The following is a 20641-nucleotide window of genomic DNA, read 5'->3' as shown; positions in this document are numbered from 1 at the left end:
ACTGAGAAGTTCGACGGCGAGGCAAAACATTTATTGCATATTGGTGCTTCAGCTGTTCCTTTAAAGAATCTGGTTGCTCTCGGCAGATAGAGGAAATCAGGAATCAGTTGTGAATGTGAAAGATCTCTGTTGAAATACGACTCAAGAAAAATGGACAAACACGAGGCCATCCGTCGATGGTCCAAAGCATAACTGCTATTGTTCTAAAGGGTCCACAATAATACTAAGAGTTAAGAGTCCGTGTATAATTTTTAAGACTTTACAAAAAGCTTTCGAACCCTTCCCTGGGTTCATCTTGTCAAAAAAAAATTTTTTTTTCTTTTGACTGAAGATGAACACAGGGAATGGTACGAAAGCTTTTTGTAAAGTCTTAAAAATTATACACGGACTCTTAACTCTTAGTATTATTGTGGACCCTTTAGAACATTATATATACTCTCGCGATAGAGAGTTTTCCCCTAATAATAACTGCTATTATTAGGAAACAGAACCCTACCACCACGAACCACTCCATCTAAAAGAGATCAATATCTGGCAGAAGCAGACATCCACACCGGAGAACAGTGTTCTGGTAAAGGAAGGACAAGTGTCGTAAAACAGGTTGCACTGATTTCATCACAGCATTCAGTACCTAACCTAAGTGTGGCATTCTCTGACATTTTCATTAGATGTTTCTCTAAGCTAAGGTGCGAGTCAAAAGTAACACCTAGAATAGTAAAAAAAAAAAAAAAAAAAAAAAAAAAAAAAAGGTCTCTCGAGTGGGTTACGTGCTCGCCGACCAATTCGGTAGTCACGAGTTTGATTCTCCGCTCTGCCAACATGGAATCAGAGGAATATATTTCTGGTGATTAGAAATTCATTTCTCAATATGGGTAACCAATTGGTTCCTAGCCACGTAAAAAAATATCTAATCCTTCGGGCCACCCCTAGGAGAGCTGTTAACAGCTCAGTGGTCTGGTTAAACTAAGATATACTTAGAATAGTTGAGTCTCCAGACTCGTTGAGCAAAATTCCATCCACATAAAGGGGCGGATTATCGTTTTACTGGAGTTCAGCCTCATCCCCCACCGACTACTGCAGCATTCCCTTATCCGGTCCATGTCACGACTGACGCTAAGGGCAGCTTCATTTTTCAGAAGTGGGGACTTCACTATGCCCACAAGTGTGATTGTGTGTGAAACTTCCATCACTTTGTCTCTATGAATGACCTTTTTCTTTGTATCATGTGTATGAAAGTTAATTCATTTTGTTTCATTTTTGTCTCTTTAAATTATTGTTTTTGTTATTATGTGTGTGAAACTTATGTCAGCTTTTTCTTTTTAAATAACTTTTTCGTTATGCATGAAACTTGTTTTCCAAATTTTTTTTCTTAGATTACGTTCTTGTTATCACATGTATGAAACTTGATTATTTTGTCTCCTTTAATTATACCTCTTTTGTTATTACCTGTATGCAACTTGTTCAATTCTGTTAACTTAAATTACTTTCTTTGTCATTACTTGTAGGAAACTTGTACAGTGCATCCTCGACTTACGGCAGAGATCCATTTTCGCTCTACGACGGTTTTTGCTGTTAACAGTGCTTCAACAGCACTCACTGTGCCGTAACGTGATGCAATGCCGTCAACTTGATGCAGCATCAGGTTATAGCGTTCCATAACGCTGATAACGGAACTCAAAAAGCGCTGTAAGATCTATTCAGCATTGGCCAGTGGCGCCGTAAATCGAGGATGCTTGTAAAGGTGTACTGACACTAAGAATTGGGTGTTGCGTATTCCTTATGGAACTTGAGAATGAAATGTACATTATTTTATTTACTTATAAGTTTTTTTTATATTTCAGACATTTTGAAGTGGTCATCTTAGCAACATGCGGAGATCGCTCCTAATTCTTCTGGTTTGTGTGGCAGGTAAGATAGTTATTATTATATCATCTTTTATTAGGGAAAAACTCTATCGCGAGAGTATATATAATGTTCTAAAGGGTCCACAATAATACAAAGTGTTAAGAGTCCGTGTATAATTTTTAAGACTTTACTTTCGAAAGCTTTTTGTAGAGTCTTAAAAATTATACACGGACTCTTAACACTGTATTATTGTGGACCCTTTAGAACAAAATATATCATCATTATTATTATATCACCACTCTCATGGCATGAGCTATCCCATGATTGGTGACATTGTTTTGATTACGTATCGATATTGCTTTTGTTACTGTTATTTTATTACTGTTGTTCATGATGAGCTCACATTCGTATGAAAGAAATTGAGAAATAGCTGGTGGAAAAATAAATAAAGAAAGAAATAAGTAGTACATAAAAGACTGCGAAGAAGGAATATGATCACCTAATCCCTAACCTAACCCAACCATCATTTAAGGGCATAGATTACTTAGCCCCCTTTGAGGTCATAGATTATGCAGCCTCTTGCAGGTCAGGGTATTGGATAAGCACCAGGTCCCTTTGAGGTAATTTGAGGTCATCCAGATGCAGCCTCTTGAGGTCATAGGTTACACAGTCCCTTTGAGGTCATAGATTATGCAGCCTCTTGAGGTCATAGGTTACACAGTCCCTTTGAGGTCATAGATTATGCAGCCTCTTGATTATCATAGGTTCACAGTTCCTTTTGAGCCCTTGAGGTCATAGATTATGCATGCAGTCCCCCTTTGAGGTCATAGATACTAGTGCATTACCCGCTCCCCCTTGAGGTCATAGGTTACACAGTCCCTTTGAGGTCATAGATTATGCAGCCCCTTTTGGGTCATAGGTTACACAGCCCCTTTGATGTCATAGGTCACACAGCCCATTTTAGGGCATAGGTTACACAGTACCAAAGAGGCCATTAAAGGATGAGAAGAGTTGGGAAATAGAGAGAAAGGGAGAGAAAGTAGTAAGAGAATTCCAAAATTGGGGAAGTAAGTTCTGTTGAGGATCTTGGCCGCGTTTCTTCTTTTGCGAGCGGCGGGAAACAGTTTTTATAGAAGCAGCTAAAGTGGCATTATGCTGATCTGTATTTGTCTGGGTTATTTTGCTGCTTGTGAAGGTAGCCCATAGAGGGCATTTGTTTGTTATTTATTGGTTGCAACAACTTTCCTCACTTTGGCTTTGGGTTTTATATATATATATATATATATATATATATATATATATATATATATATATATATATATATATATATACACAGGGTGTTTATGCAAATATTTTGGGGAATGAAAGAACAAGTAATTTAGAGCAGAAAATGTTGTATAAACATATGCATTTGAAGGCTTCATTTGTCGGTGAAGGGAATTTTAAAATAACTGTTATCATTAGCGCTGCTTTCACGCAATGTAGGTCAGTAGTGGGAGGTCGCAGTAGACTGGGTTATTTTTTTTTTTTTGGGGGGGGGGGGGGGGGGGGGGCGCAGGGAGAGGGTGCCGTATAGAAGGAGGATGGAGTGATTAGACCGATGAGAATAAAGTACCTCCCAATCAAATGTATTATTTGATTTGAATCCTTTTCCCTCCCTATTAGTGGTATTCATTGGACACCGATAAAAAAAAGAAAAGTAAGTCTAACTGAATCTTCCCTCCATCAAAGAAAGGCTTCCCATATTCACTGCACCTATCAAAGATTTCAAATGTATTTTTTAAAATCTCTCCCTCTCCCTCTAAAGTCTTCTCCAGAACCAGTCACAGACGTAGACCTATACTCTGTTTTTTTCCATCTGTCCACCCAACTGTGGTGTTTGCATATGGTAACACTGCGTCCCGGGCTTTGGATATTTACGCTATGTGTAAGTTTTAGGTAAATATAAGGATATCTGGGCGTACATTTGCAACTGAAAAGTGTTTTAATAATTTACTGTATGCGAATTACACCGTTGATATTCGAAATAGGGTTATTATTATTGTTGAATGTAAGCTGAATGTAACTATCTAAAGCCCGGGACGCAGTGTTACCATACGCAAAACACCACAGGCTGGTGGACAGATGGAAAAAATACCGAGTATAGTCATGATTTCTGGTTCAATAATTCCGCGATGAGTCGGCAGGACGGATCGCACAAGATTTCAACAGTCACAAATAAATGTTGCTCAGCAACATTTACACTACTTGATATGCAAAGCCGTATGTTACATCTGTTAGCTTCTCGTTTAAATTAGATTAATTGCAAGAAAAAGAATCATAATTAAAAGACTACAATTACTTGCCTCAGTCACTTCACCCCCCTCCCCACTCCCCATTTGCACATCCCAGGCTACTCCAATCGCCGTAGCAAGAAAGCAGCACCAATGATAACGGTTATTGGAAAATTCCCTTCACCAACAAACGAATCCTTATAATGCATATGTTTATAGAACATTTTCTGATCAAAATTACTTTTTCTTTCATTAACCAAAATATTTGCATAAACTCGTGTTACAACCTGTGAATGATTTGTCAACATTTCTTCTAATTACCATGATGAGTATGTTAATTTTATTCTTTCCAGTTTTATGGGAGGAAGTTGTAATAGATGTGTTGTATGAAATAATTAGTATATGATTTATGAAATGTAGATGCCCTTACCTTTAGCAAATTTTGTATGTTACAGTGTTTATTCCTTTTGTCCTAAGCACTGCTACTTCTTACCTGCATCTGTTTTCCTCAACTCGTATAATCCCCATTTTGTATTTTAAAGATCTTTGAATCTTCCTGGGTCAACCCTCGAAATTTTTAACTCATCTTTTCATATATGTATTGGGAACAATTAAGTGAGTGAGACCTTCTATTCAGAGTGGGAGCGAATCCCTCCTGGGAAGGAGAATTTCTTCGCTTACTTCATCTTTGGATTTCGAGGATTTCAGTGTTTCTGTTTACCACTACTTGCACAATCCCCATTTTATATTTGAGAGTTTGATTCTCTTCAGGTCAAACCTCTCATTTGTTCTCATTTGTACGGGGGGGGGGTTCTGTTCCCTCCCATCGGGGTGGCGTAAACCGAAAATGGCGCAAACCGAAAACGCTGTAAACTGGAACATAACAATAATAATGGTAATAAATGGCTCTTATGGCGTTGTAAGTGCTGTAAGATCAGTTCACGGAGCTGTACAACTGCTTGCAATACCACTGTAAGATCAGAGTGCCATAAGTCGCTGCATCTGTAACCCAGGGACCCTTATATATATTGTGAGTGATGCAGTGAGTTTAAACTTTCTATCCATTGTGAGACCGATTACCTCCTGGAAGGAGAATTGATCCACTTATTTCCTCTTCAGATTTCGAAGCTTTCAGCATTTTTTTTTATTTTACCCATCAGGTGCCTTTGCTGGATGCTCCGAGGATGACCAGATTGAGTGTAGAACAGACTCTAGATGTACGAGAATCGGCTATATATGTGATGGAGACAATGACTGTGGAGATTACTCCGACGAAGAGAGCGGACTCTGTGGGGTGAGTTTCTATAGGTTCAGAGTTCTATTACTACTACTACTACGACTGCTGTTATTATCATTATTATTAAGCTTCGCTGTGGGAGCCATTAATGTGGGTGACCTTTGACAGTTTTTGAAGGTGTAAACAAATTTCCATCCTAAGAAATCAAAATTTTTGTCAACATTATAGTAATTACCCTTCACTATATCATTCTGATCGCTTTTGACATTTTTTATTATTATTATTATCATTGTTGGCGCACGTTATGAGTGCTAGAACCCAGGGATGCAGTCCACCTTATGCCCTCCCCCCCTCCCCCCCGCGCCGTCTCCTAGATATCCCACTCCCACTTTGGGGTGGACAAACAGGTCTGCAGGAGGAGGTGGATGTCTCCCCTACCCTCCCATTCCCCCTACCTACCCAGTCCCCACCTGGGACGGACAAACCAGTTCGCGGGGTTGGGTGGCTGTGTCATGTCTCCCCTAAGGTCACTTGGGGGAGGACAACCAAGTCCACTTGAATTTTTATTATTATTATTATTATTATTATTCAGAAGACAACCCCTGTTCATATGGAACAAACACACAGGAGCCACTGCCTTGAAATTCAAGCTTCCAAAGGATATGGTGTCAATATTACAGAAGTTACAGAAGATGATGAAAAATACAGAAAGAAGAGACCAATTAGCAGAAAGAAAGATAGCGCCTCAGTGGCGTTTCAGTATGGTCTTGGCCTGCCGCCTCGGTGGCCGCGAGTTCGATTCTCAGGCATTCCATTGAGGGATGAGAGATGTGTATTTCTGGTGATAGAAGTTCACTCTCGACGTGATTCGGCAGTCACGTAAAGCCGTTGGTCCCGTTGCTGGATAACCACTGGTTCCATGCAACGTCATAACACCATACAAACAAACAAACAAACAAGCAGAAATAAAGATGAATTATAATAAATTAAAAAAGGATATAGAATTATAAGTAAATTATCAAAATAAAAAGGAGAGAGTTATTTGGGGTTTGTAATGCATGACATCTGAACTTTGGAGGTTCCCATTGCGTGACATTCTCTTAAGGGCGACTGACTGTTCCACTGTCCTATGATGTGAGGAGTAAAGGACCTCTGGAACAGAAGTTCACAGATGTATTTTTATACGAAAATGAGTAGTACAGTGGAACATCAGGCAACCTATTCTGATATGTGATTTACAGGTAAACCTCCTTATGATTGGGAAGTTAAATTTTTTGGGGAACTCAGAAATAAACAATGACTTCCCAAAAATCAGAACAGAACAGAACAGTCTCCAGAACTATTGAATAGACATCAAATTGTTCTTTAGCCCAAACCATCTCGGTTTTTGTGGTCTCAGATGTCAAATGCCTCTCTCATAGAGATTCAAGTAGGATGTAGAAGAGAGACCCTTGCAAGGAAAGGAATGAATAAGTACACGTAGGAGGGGATGATGGAGGCCAGAGGAAAGACAAATGAGAGGAAAGATCCCAGAGAGAAGAAAGTAAGAAGAGACAATCGTGGTAGTCCTTGAAATCTTTCTCAAGTCGAACTCAGAAGAGAATTCCACAGAGGTCTAGAGTTATTGTTGCCATTGCTCCTTGAAGTGTTCTTAGAGCTTATGAGAAGCCCCTAGACACAGAGGAAGCCAAAAAGGAAGTGACACGGCCAAACGAATACCAGCAAAGGATTCATAACCAATATCTGGGAAAATCTGTACTACGTCCTCTGTTCCAGTGCTCCCCGTGGTGTTTTGACTTACAGTATGCCTTACGCAGCACGCTGAATGTGGTACCAAAAGTTCTGTACACCAACCGATCTGCTACAGATACAGGACATTGCTTTTTTCCTTGTTATACCTCAACCTTTCCCTATGGCCCCTTGTCACTAAAAATTCCCTCTTAAAGAACAGATCCTCCGGTGCATCAGATGAGTCTAGCAGTGTCGATTCTGTGTCGTTTGGTGGAACTCCTTTTGAAACCTCTTAACTGGATTAATAGAGTACAGGGTTAGTCCGGCTCTGTCTTAAATATTGACAATCTCGCGCATATCATCGTCTGGCTGCTTGAAGTCGAGAGGTTAAGATGAAGAAAAGCCGTCAGTCAGTATTTGACATTACCAGAATCGAGAACCTGGATCAAGGTGCTCTTCACTCGGTCATTCCTTTTTATCTTAACGACCTGAATGCATCCATGGCTTCTGCATAAGCCAAATGGCAATAATAAGACATATGTAGGGTTAATCGTATCCTTTAGTTCAGCAGTACCTGGAGATTAAGCGGGACCTCTCTCATCTAAGGCCGTGAAAGAGAGAGAGAGAGAGAATGGTTGTGGAACTTTAGAAGTTCAAGCAAAGATGCAATGCATTACATCCCTTATACTATTCCCCTTTGCATTTTAATACATTTTTTAACAGTTTATTACTTTCTTTTCCCTCTTTTTTTATATATAGAATTCTCTTTCTCCTTGTTTCCCTTTACCTCCTCTTCTTCCTAATGAACGCCATATTCTTTGGAAGCTTGAATGATAATAATAAAAAAAAATAATAAAAATTTGCTATAATGATCCCTCATTTCCTTGTTTTCCAGGTTTTCTTTTATGGAAGGTTTCCAAGCATCCAGACTATGTCACAAAGATGTGCAGTATTGCTGGGACGGACTGACCCTGTACTCAATTAATCCCGCCTCTTTACTCCTATACCAGGGGTAGAGACTAACCCTGTGCCCTATTAATCCTGCCTCTTTACTCCTACACCAGGGGCACAGACTAACCCTGTGGTCTATTAATTCTGCAGGCCTGTAGGAATAATGACTGTACCAGGTGTAAAGACTAACCCTGCGCTCTGTTAATCTTGTCTCTTAACTCCTGCAGGCCTGGAGGAATAATGACTGTACCAGGTGTACAGAGTAATCCTGCGCTCTGTTAATCTTGTCTCTTAACTCCTGCAGGTCTGGAGGAATGACGACTGTGCCAGGGGCGATGTTAGGTGCACCAGGAATGGTGACACCAGTTGTATTACCATCAGGGAATACTGCCACAAGACTAATCCTCCCTGTTCAGGAGATCTGGACATGAGACTCTGCCAGGTATGTTGAAGTCAATGAAAACAGTGTCCCTGTAGGGGACCAGTGCCATCACTGCACCTCATGCAGTACTGAGCAACATCTCTTCGACTCCTAGCTGCAGTCCCTTTAGTTCCTTTTAGTGCCCGTCCATTTATATTCCATTTTTTCCATCTTGCTTGCCACCCTCTCCTAACAATTGTTTCAATATTTTTTCAGTACTGAATCACCCCATTAGTACCAAGATTTGACCTTTGGCCTAAATTTGCTATTCTAATTCTAAGAAATAATGTTAGTGAATTGGAAAAAGGGCATTCAGTTGAAAATTATGTTAAACAGATATTGATAATGATAAAAGATTTAATGCTATGCCTGAAATAGTCTTTATGTTGATTATATTAAAAGATGAACGTTCAACTCACGGATCGAAGGCTTTTATTGAAGTGAAATTATTTGGATGTCAAAAGTTATAAAAAAAAGTGAATGAGGGTAGAGATGAAACTGATTCAAATGAAATCGAAGGTCAGGTGAAAGTTAGCATTGATCCCTATCGAATCTGGAGAGTTAAGGCAGCGCTAGTGAAATTTAACTTGAAAAGTTCATATCTAATTCCGATGAAAATAAACTGGAGTGTAGTTGAATGTTCAATTAAACTTAACGTTAATCTTGAATTACAGTTAACATTGGGCCTGTAGGGGGCTAGTGCCGTTAATTCACCTCTTGCGGTGCACTGTAGGTATTGCTTGAGGTTCATTGCAGCCTCCCTTTATTCCCTAACTGTAACCCCATTCATTCCTTTTACTATACCTCTGTTCATATTCTCTTTGTTCCATCACAGTGGACATTCAATGATCTTTGTTTGCTTAATGTTTGTGAATACAGTGCAACTTATGTTGTGCACTGTAAGCATTACTTAAGGGTCTTGCCAGCATCCCTTCAGCCCCTAACTGCAACCTCTTTCATTCCTTCCACTGTACCTCCGTTCATATTCCCATTCTTCCATCTCACTATCAACCCTCTCCTAACAATTGTTTTATATTGCAACTGTGAGGTTTTCCTCCTGTTACAAGTTTCAAACTTACTGTCAATTTCCGTTTCAGCGCTGAATGACCTAATGGTTTCCAGCGCTTGGCCTTTGACCTGAATTCTCTCTCTCTCTCTCTCTCTCTCTCTCTCTCTCTCTCTCTCTATTGGTTAAATACTTCTTGCTTACCTATTCCTATTCTTCAGCATCAGTAACCCATCCAAATCTAGTGCAGAAGATGATAAAGATTTTTATTACTTCTTGCCTACTCAGGGATTGGGTTGTGAGGGTGGGAGGCGTTGGGGGCGGTAAACATATCCGGTTCTCTCGCCATCTTTCCACTCCTGTTTTTGACGTCTGATACTCTTGAATTACTTCCAGATGCTGGCAGAGGAGAAGCTGCAGAATTTGGAGGACATTATTCTGCCAAGAGATAGGGCAGAATTCCAAGACGGTGAGGATTTTTCTGTGTAGTTGAGCCAACTTTCCTTTATGGAAGTGAAGAGTGGATGTGTAACGCATGGCAGGAAAAAGGAAGAAACTGTTTAGGGAATATGTATTGCATGGTATGTATCAGTGAGGAATGCCGATGCAGCTAAGATGATGTAGGAAGATTCGCACACGTGAAAAGATGGGCGAGAATGATTTCAGGTTACATGGGAAAAAGGGAGAAAGTTAGCCTGCAGTCTACTCGGCAATAAGGAAGGGAAACATCGAGAATGTGCGAACCAGGTGGTGTGGAAGAGAAGTTGGAACGGAAGCAACTAAATATCTAGGAGGGGTGAGAGTGTAGTGATGGTATAGAGGTGAGCTGGTCTGTGTTGTATGGGGTGGATGTGCTGTTGATGAGCCTTCTATTTGGGCACTGAAAGAGATGCTATTATGGCAGTTGTTTGCACTTGGAGCTTATTTTTGACATAGCAGTTAAAGGATAAGTGTGGCAGTGACATTTTCTCTTGATTTCACTATGGGCTGAATATGAAAAACAATTAGAAAACCAGAGTAGTGAAAGTTGCTGAAAGCGTTTGAGCAAGAAATTTGAGAAAAAAAGTATTCGTTCTGGAGGAAGTGAATTCAGAAAGATGAATAGTAACCAAATTGATCTTTATAAATGCTACTTAGTGTCAAATTCTACACCATTCATACGAATTCTTAGAATTCTTAGACACAGAGATAACACTGAGAGCTGCACCCATTTAGGGGAAAGAGGCTTGAAGAAAGGTTGCCCCTGTTTGTGACTATGAGACTGCTCTTTTATTGTGATAGTTATTATCTACTGTTAAAGAAGGTCATACAGGCAGTTCTTGCACCGAATCGTAAGCCGAAAATCGTCGTGAACCGAAACATCGTCGAAAATCCTTAGAAAACCTTACTTTTAATGCTTTGGATATATTGAAAACTATGTGAACTGCAATTTTATTGCGTTTTTCATAAAAAAATACTTCAAATATTGATTATTTTGTCTTTTTGTAGTCTTGTTTCTTCCATTGGATTGGTGTCATAAGCGTTGTAACTCCGGAACGTGTCGTAAACAAGGAAATAATTTCTGATGAATATACTATCTGAAAAGCCCCGTAACTTCGGAACATTGTAAGCCGAAGCTGTCGTAAGCCAGAGACTGCCTGTATCTCCTTGCCAATAGGTAGTATACTGTATAGGAACATACATTTATATCAGAAAGGTATCTTTAACAGTCAGTAAGTATCCAAATAATACAGTTTATTATTAGATTTATATAATTTGGGATGAATCTTACCTGCTGTTAAAGATACTTTTATGATATAATGGCACGCTCCTATACAATATATTGAGTTCCAGCGTGGAGATATAAGCTATCTGTCACATTAGGTAAGTATCTAAGTAATAAATTTTATGATGAAAATTTATGTTACGTATATTTTATAACACATGCTTAGTTAATTAGCATTGTGAATATGCAAATTGCTGGGTGTTAGGAAAAGGTTCTTACAAATTCCGTCTTTAGAGCCAATCGTAAGTGTTGCTGCCATTGTTAGAAAGTGCTGGCCCTCTGCCAGCACGTGCTGTATTTCTGTGAACAGCCAGTATAGTCCTAAGGCAGTGTGGACTCTCTCTCTGCAGTATATTAACCAAACTTTGCACAAGATAGCCTTTATGCTTGTAAAGTCACACAAGGGCAAAAATGCTTAAGTTTGTTGCTACACAAATACAAACATTCCTTCTTCACGTTAAGCTTATCATATTGTAAAGAACTTCAGATTTGTATGTTAGGAAAAATACAAACTACTTTCAAAAGGTACTGTGTTCCTAGAATACAAAGCTGACGTTCTTTACATTAGGATAAGCTTAATGTGAAGAACTATAGATTAGTCTGTTACGACACACACAAATGAATATCAAAATGTGCTGCTTTGTCATTGTCATTGGCTAAATGATGAAAGGTTTGGTACAGAGAAAGAAGACTTTGAAACCCTCTTGGTGTCATCACTGTTTGGAACTTGAGGCATTGTAGGAGACTCAGAGCACTGACTTGACTGAGCTGATTCTACTTTGCAGGAGGGGAAGTCATCACTCAGAACCTCAATGACACTCTTGTGTCAGGCACCGACTTTGATTACTTGGTCCCACACACCATCAAACACGATGATTGTCCCAACCTGTACACGAAAGTTGGGGATATCTGTGTCTCCCTCTTCTTTATTGGCAACGTATGTATCCACTATCAAGTATTTACTTCGTATTTTGTTTCTGTGTTTGAAATTGTAAAGTTCCAGATCATTGGATCTAGCTTTTTGCTTAGTAAGAGCCTTTAGTTAGGTTTATGGTTTTTGTAACTTTAGCTCACATTTGGCAGATATCTTACTGTGCATTTTTGAAGTTCCAGATTTTCATGTCACCAAATGCCTTGGTTTGTCCTACTGCTATTTAGTACCTTAGTTTGCATAAAGCAAATCTTTGTTTAAATAAGGGCTTTGATTTATTAGGCTTTGATGTCCCAGTTCTTGAGAACAACAGTTCCCTGCACCACGTAGCAGAGATCTGGAAGTTTGTCAAAAATTTCAGCAATTTTTTTTCTATGGATTCAGTGTCCCAAATTTCCCTTACGCTGGACTGAAATAATCTGGAGGGTCTTGCTTATACAATAGTGTGGCCATACTTTGGATTTAACAAGTGGTATTTAGCTTATTCTTCGCATTTTTATGTTTGAATTCCAGCACCTAGGATTTTAGGGGATATCCTCTGATCTTAGCTCACGTGTGTAATGACAATCAGAACCCATTGTGACCACTTATTCATATGGCATAAGTCAAAAGGAGCCTATAATAACAATTTTATTCGTGAACAATGTGTTGACTGTCTACCAACAATTGAATATGCCTTCTGTATGGTCAAATATACAGGTACGTTCTTCATATAATTAACAGTACCGTGCCTTACTTATCCCTTATTGCATGCTTGGTCAAGTCTAACGTCTTTGCTATCTGTCCAACAGATGACCTGGGGCGAAGCCAATCAATTCTGTGAGGTGATTGGAGGCAAACTCTTCACGCCAGAAAAGAGTGAAGAATTAGACATCCTTGGCCGCCACATGAGAGAGCATCGTAAGATAATTTTGTTTTCGGTTTTTTTCACTTCCTTGAAATGGTCTCAGTAACAGAGGTGGTAATGCCTCCTCTCTTCGTTCAAACATTGGTTTAGAGACAAGACTCATGACACAGTAAGTAACTCAGTAGCTAATGAACTGGTCTAGGAATCGAATTAGTTAGGCAAAGCTTTGATGATTTTTTTCATTTTTCATGTCTCATCACTAATGCTCCCAACCCTTGGTCTCGGCCATGACTTTGTAACCCCAGGTTTAAATGATTTCTTCAAGTCATATTTTTGTATGTGGTCTAGCAGATAATAGCTTATTCATTATTTTTTTTTGCTTATCATATATGCATTTAGTCAGACTGTTTACCCTCTCTACATTCTTTCCCCTGGTGTCAGTTGTAATTGCTGCACCAACCAAGATCACAGAAACCTCTTGCCTTCTATGACAAGAAGAATCCAAATACTGTAATGGGATTACTGATGTAGGTGAGCAAATGAGTTTAACTCCCCCATTTTGTGACTAAGAAGTCTGCACCAGTCTCGAAAAGGTGAGATCAGCGTCACTACTTTTGAGATGGATTTGATGCACCCCACGCACAATTATCTGATTGGCAGAGGCCATTTGATGGTTTTATCTGTGCCATGGTAGTTCCAGTGGGGCTGCACCAAATACCAATACCAAAACCAAAACGTTCAAGTTATCACAGTCAAAGAGAATATATCAAGATTTGCTCTGTTTCTTTGTACTCCAGGCAAAGAATAAAAATTTGGAATAAGTGATGAACATCACTGCAAGGAAAAGTAATGGTATTTTTTATTTTGAAGGGGCTCAGGTAATAGGGACTTAGTGATAGAAGGAAAATTTTTTGTCATAGGTGCTTGGATTTGATAAGGATATAAAGACGAAGTGAAGTACAGCAGAAGTTTTCTTCTGTGGTCATGTATTGCTTTTGTTTCATAACTGGATTTTTTTTTCAGTTGAGTGAGGTGTAGCAGAATTTCAAAGGCTAAGATCTAATGAAAGCAATCACGTTTGATCTGTCATTTAAGAAGATTTTGTTTTACTTTCCAGCCATTTCCTCTGACTTCTGGATTGGTGGAAACTTCTACAACAACACCCACGGATGGAGGTGGACTGATGGACGAGCCATGGAACTCAGCACCTACCACTGGGCTCTCAGGTAAGTTTATCAAGCCTCAGACTGACTGCATAAGTAGAAGAACATGAGAAAGGAATAGAGGGAATAACTGTGCTGTAGAAGGCATACTATGTAGCCCACCCGATAAGCTAACCTAATCTAATGTAGCCTAACCAAACAATGCCTTACTGGTGGCAACACATCTGGCGTGTATGGCCCCAAGAGATTTGTTAGACATTAAACTTCACGTGGAAGTCACTCGCGTGCTCTAACCAGTTTTGGTGCTGTTTGTTCACAAATTCAAGAGAAGCTGTAATGTTACTAAAAAGAAAAGCTGTGCCCCTTTTGCTTTATTTTTTCTATGTATATGGATGAGTAGTTGAACCTTTAGTCATTTGTCAGTTTCATATAAATAGTATTTTACCAGACTTTGTTGCTTACTGTTTTTCCCTGTTTTGTTTGCCTGTAGACGTTTTATTAGGTGGAGGCTTGTTTTGTAACTTCATAGCCCTTTCATTTGAAGGAATGTATCCACATAGCAAATAATATTTAAGACTAATAGCAGAGCCATTATCTGCAGCTTCAGCAGTATAAACATTAACAGCGAGGTGTCAAAGACAACTCTGCTGTTTACATTTTGGTTTTATCCAAAATGTAAACAGCAGTAATGTTCTACTGTGACATAGTTTAACTTCAAGAACAGGAGGTGTGTTAATTATCTATTACATAACAAGTTCACTTGACTACTTTGTCATATTTCTGGGCTATCATAGGTCTAGGCAGGTGAAAATTGGAGGAAGACAGAGTTACAGAGGACAGTTGAACTTAATAAGACTAAGAAACCAAATAAAGCGTAAGAAGGAAGCAGCTGCAGAGGACTAGGATGCCGTGTGCTGCAGCCTTCCAGTATTTGAGTTTGACTATTGTTATGAGGTCACAAGTTATGCTGAAGCAACAAAGTCACATCAGCAGCATCTACACCTTTTCCCATTTATATTCGATTTATTTTTCTGTTCAAAGCTGAACAGAAAGTAATCTGGCATCATTAAGCATCCTACTGCCAAAACTCTGCACTGAGCAGTCAGTACTATTTATGTCAGAATTGAAACTGCTGAGGTCCTTATCCATATGACACTGCCTTAATCAACTTGTGAGCGACTAGTTTTGTCACTGACAGAAAACATATTGGGCACTTGAAGCAACATTTACGAGCAAGGTGCCCAAAGGCATCAGACAATGTGACTGTACGCCAAGGTTATCGATTACGCTAATGGCAACAATCTCTTGCTATCTATCAACAGGCATGATTCGACCTGCTACCAACGAGAGCTGAATTGGGAACACCGCAACGTCAAGGTCGACGCTAACGATGGGGTCTGCTACAGCTATTTCCAGGCTCCGTGGGTCAGCAATCCTTACGGCAGCTGTGTCGCCATGACTTACAAGAGGTTCTATTATCTCAGTGATGAGGACTGCGGTCAGAAGAAGAGTCCTCTGTGCAAGATCGTCAAAGCATAGGGTACAAAGGACATGATCTTATAGGCTATAGAGGCTGTGATCTTATAGGCCATGAGAACATCTTGTTGCATTGAGAGCATTCGATCTTACAGGCTATAACAAATGCAGTTTTATGAGCTGTAGATCTAGGACGTGATCTTATATGCCATAGGGAATGTACTCTAATGAGCTATAAAAGGCAGCTTCTAGACAAGTGATCATTTATACAGTAAAGAAAATCTCAGAACAGAGTACAAGGGACATGATTTTAGTCTTTAAAGGTTTTAGAGGACATAATCTTGTGGAATGTACATTCTGTGATCTTAGCCCATAAGCAATTACATCAAAATCTGAGCCTTTTAAAACAATTTCTTTAGAATTTACAACATCTGTTTGTCAATGCTGTAATAACCATTCTGATGTATTTTGATAGCTGACTAATCATTTACTGAACTTATGTGGTCGTTTTGATGTCTCTTCCCATTAGTGTAACAACCTATTTTTAGTTCTAAAGTTTCAGTTATTATTATTATTATTATTATTATTATTATTATTATTATTATTATTATTATTATTATTATTATTATTATTATTATTCAAAGGATGAACCCTATGATATGGGGCAAGCCGACAGGTGGTCATTGACTTGAAATTCAAGCTTCCAAACAATATTGTGTTCATTTAAATGAAATGACAGGAAAGACAGAAAGAGGTCAATTATTAGAAAAACAATAAATTGACAAATAAATAAACAATAAAAATATGATTAAATTAGTAAAGTACAAGGAGCATTGTTTTAGGTAGCAATGCATTACTTGTCTTGATCTTTTGAGGATCTAATTTCACAACATCCTCCTGAAGACTGTTCCACAGTGTGACGAATAAAAGACCTCTGTAAGCAGTACAGTGGCTGGAGAGACACTGATCTTGGGAGTACAGTAACAGTCTGCACAGAATTCCGAGTCTCGACACAGGCACACAAAGAATACCTATCGGAAGAGGTTTAGAGAACCCACAGGGACATGGAAAATGCGTCAGATCCCAGGACCATTTGAAATAAAGAACGATCTTGCAAAAGCTTCATGAGAATCATTTATTGAAGGGTTGACAAGAATGTATGGAAAGGTCATAAAAGAGAAAGGAACAAATTCAAATTCAAATTCAAATTCAAATGCTTTATTTCGGACATAAAAGGCCATAGACAAATACATACATATACACACAAATTACATAAAAAGTCTCCACACTCCAAGAGGACAAAATTTAAAATAAGTATGAGAAATGATTATGAAAGAGAGGTGAAAAATTATGATATGAATGAGATGCGGATAATGAAACTAAATGATTCTTCCTACTAAAAGGGCACATACATATGTAGCATCAGAACAAAACAAAGAAATACTATATTCTTGCATAAAGAGCGCACCAAATGCACTAAACATAAATGAGGCTTTTCCAGTGTTTGAAAATAATTGAATTATGCAAGTAAACTGGGTGGGCAACCCTCTTCATAATACAGTTTTCGGAATTCTTCAGCCTTTGCAAGTAGCATGTTATGGTTTTGCGTCTCAGTTCTTGAAAAGATGGCCTACCAAAAGCCACAAAAAGAGCAGATGCGCTTGCATGCCTCGGAATGCCCAAGAGTCTTTCTTCGTAGGCTATCGTTGTAACATACTCTCAGCTTATTCATAGTTCGTTGTTTCGCTCTGACAACCAAAGATATGCCATAAAAACTTGTACAAAAGCTCTGAAAAAAGCATTTTCTTGACATCTTCGCTACATTTAAAAAAGTTACTTGAAATCATATTGCCCCTTGCACATAGACCTCTATTCAAATATTTTACATGGGCGTCGTCCGAATTTTGAGCAGTAAGATAATATCCTAGGTACTTTATTTCCTGTACAAAATCTATATGTGCATAGTTAACAACAATAGGTGATATATTACTTGGGCAGATCTTACTCTTAGAAAAAATTATACATTTGGTCTTCCTTACGTTTAACAATAGAAGTCTGTCAGACATAAAATCGCAACAAATGTTTATAAGCTGCTGCAACCCACTTACTGAAGGAGCAAATAAAACAATATCATCATCGTACAACAAATGATTTAAAATCATGTTGTTTAAATAACATCCAACTTTAATCTGACTCAGCCTATGTGGAAAAAAACGAGGGTCATCCAAATATACATTGAACAGGTAAGGTGAAAGTAAACTTCCCTGTCTCACTCCACATGAAGTGGAAAATTCACTCGAAAATACATGGCCCCATTTGACAATCATTTGCTGATTTTTATACCACTCACCGAGCAGTTTAATAATATAGCAAGGAACATTTCTTTCTGACAGTACTTCAAACAACATCTTATTAGACACTTTATCAAAGGCTTTAGACATATCCATGAAACAAGCAAATACAGGTGTTTTACGAGCATTATACTCCTCGGTTACGTGTTTAAGAATATGAACTGGCATTTCCGTTCCATGATTGGATTTGTAAGCGAACTGGTTGTCACTTGTCAATAAGTGCTTTTTGCATCTCTCCAATATAATCGCTTCCAAAACTTTTGAGATAACAGTGGCTAGAGCAATCGGCGTATAATTGGAAATGTCACTGTGGTCCGGATTTTTATCTTTAATCAAAGGAGAGAGTATAACCAGAATAAGAGCTCTCGGTAAGTAGGAATGACAGGAACAGGAAGTGACGAATAAACTTAGTAAAACTCTAAGTACCGGATGAGCCTCAGTTAAGTGCTGAAGGGTCAGCCCGTCATGTCCAGGGCTACTTGAAGTGTTCAAAGAATTTAAAGCATTCGATATTTCATTGAAATTTGTCCCTGTAACATCTCGCTGACCTTGATTTTCCATTGGGTCTGGAACAGGATGAGTAGGGTCGTTAAACAGCTCAGAATACTGTTCTTTCCATAACTCGGCAATGTTTTCATAACCACTCACATTATTTATTATGTCAGGTAAAAAGGTTCGGGATTTTCTTTTCTTATTTATTTCTCTCCAAAATTTCTTCATACTCCCATTCAGACTTGTAGCAATTTTAATTGATCTCATTTCTTCCTCATTTTCCCTACAAAATCGAAAAACCCTCCCCTTTGACTGAGCTTTAGAAAATTTCATTTTATCATAGAAATATCCCTCCCTTGGATTACCAGATTCCTTCCATGCTAAATAGTCATCCCGTGTTTCATGATTGAATTCCTTTACAAAGTCATTCCAACCAGGAATATGGTTGAAACCTCTGTGATTCGTCTCCATTTGGGTGATCTGACATAAGACAGTGTATTTTGCTAAACAATCAGTATACTCTGCATCATTTTGTCCGTCTGAGTATGGAAGATAACAGTTGATAATCCTCATACAACTTTCCTCTATAGACACGTCAATACAAATTAGTCTGTCATCTGAGGTGTCCACTCGCTGTATACAAGAGGCAAGGCCCTTTCGGTACAGAAAAGCAACGCCCCCATAAGGACGACCAGCCAACAACTCCCTCGATAAATCAACTGGGGAAACTGCATAATATGCAAATTCAGAATTTATTCTATTCAGGTAGTCTGATTCCTGCACTGGTAGCCAAGTCTCCTGCAGACAGACTATATCAGAAACATGAGTTAATTCGGCTACATCAAAATGGCAATTTCTAACTGATCTACGGTTATAAGATGTAAATCTTAAATCCATTTATAAAGAGAAGGAAATTGAGATTAATCATACCAACGACGGACCAGAATATCCTTACCCCAACTTTCTGGTTTGTACAAATCCTTGACCCTACTTCGTGGCATTTCTTTAATAATGACTTTGAAAGATCGATAGTGAGTGAATCGTTGTTCAACATGCTCGCACTCTACCGTCGTGACACCCGCTATGCGAGAAACATGGCCAAGAAGCATCTCTGAAGTAGTGTCAGGTTGCAGCCTAGACACAAATAAATGTACATGCCTTAAAGGCTGAGATGCCTTAAGTGAGCTTCCATCACTCTCCCCAATGATAGGAGGCTTACGCCGTCTTTGTTCAAAAACAACCCCCTTATCTTTATAGCCCTGATTTTCTCTTTCTTGAGCTTGTTTTCTTTGCAGTAAGCGCTTCCGTTTTTTATACTCGTGCCAGGTATATTCCACCTCTCTTCTTCCTTCTCCTCGTCGGCTGTGGACTCGGCGAAATCCATAAGAACGTCGCACTTCCCCTCCGAGGGTTTGCTTCTCCCATTCAATGATTTTTGTTGCTTATCCTCACTCCTTCTGTCTTTGGTCGGTCCTAGGTTTTTCTGCACAACTTTTGCCATCGATGATCTTGGTTCAGTGTTCCTCGCAAAATGAATATAATCATCCACTGCAAGTAAGTCACTGCGATGACTCACTCTAGCATCCACAGGGCATGGTACCACCTGCTTCTGCTACAGAATTTTTTCCATATCCTCTATCCTGGTTGAAAGCCTATGATACTTAGCAGACACAAGTTCCATCTCCATCCGCAACGAACTCATATGTCGACTCATTGAAGGTGTGTCTATAAACTCCATCGAAACAGACGGCACCTGCGTACATTTTGTGATGCAAAATATGACATCCGAAGCAACATTTTGCGACAAAAATGAAATCATTTCTTTAATAATTGGGAAACGTATTATTGATTGTACTATACAGGATGAGACGCTGTAGTGTTGAAACTGCATAGCAGTAAGATGGCCAGAGAAGTGCTTGATTATTTGGGAGGAAAAAGGCTGAGAAAAATAGTTTAAGATTAACAGTTCCATTTGACTCCCTTGCCACGAAATTAAAGTACAGGTTTCTATCTTGGATGAAGCAAAATGCTCGTGAGGTGTTGTTAAAAAGGGGAATGAAAAACTTTGTCTATACATCTTGAGAAGGTAGTCAACAGGCGACCAAGCTGAGCAGTTAGGTTGGTTTTACAGAATCTTAAGGTTAAGAGAAAG

General features: G+C 39.0%; 1 protein-coding gene across 1 annotated transcript in view; it reads left to right on the top strand.

Annotated features, from left to right (window-relative positions):
• Window positions 1-16145, top strand: part of LOC135208024 (uncharacterized) — a 17286-nt gene extending 1141 nt beyond the window's left edge. Inside the window, exons 2-9 of the mRNA XM_064240135.1 lie at window positions 1842-1908; window positions 5279-5412; window positions 8342-8479; window positions 9861-9933; window positions 12015-12166; window positions 12952-13060; window positions 14125-14233; window positions 15493-16145. Of these exons, the coding sequence (XP_064096205.1) occupies window positions 1869-1908; window positions 5279-5412; window positions 8342-8479; window positions 9861-9933; window positions 12015-12166; window positions 12952-13060; window positions 14125-14233; window positions 15493-15709 (972 nt within the window). The 5' untranslated portion in view covers window positions 1842-1868 and the 3' untranslated portion in view covers window positions 15710-16145. The remainder of the gene's footprint in view (window positions 1-1841; window positions 1909-5278; window positions 5413-8341; window positions 8480-9860; window positions 9934-12014; window positions 12167-12951; window positions 13061-14124; window positions 14234-15492) is intronic.
• Window positions 16146-20641: the final 4496 nt, after the last annotated feature.

This window comes from Macrobrachium nipponense, chromosome 34 (genome assembly GCF_015104395.2).
Source record: "Macrobrachium nipponense isolate FS-2020 chromosome 34, ASM1510439v2, whole genome shotgun sequence".
NCBI lineage: Eukaryota > Metazoa > Arthropoda > Malacostraca > Decapoda > Palaemonidae > Macrobrachium > Macrobrachium nipponense.
The sequence above is the reverse complement of the archived record's forward strand: the minus strand, read 5'-3'. Positions and strand labels throughout refer to the sequence as shown.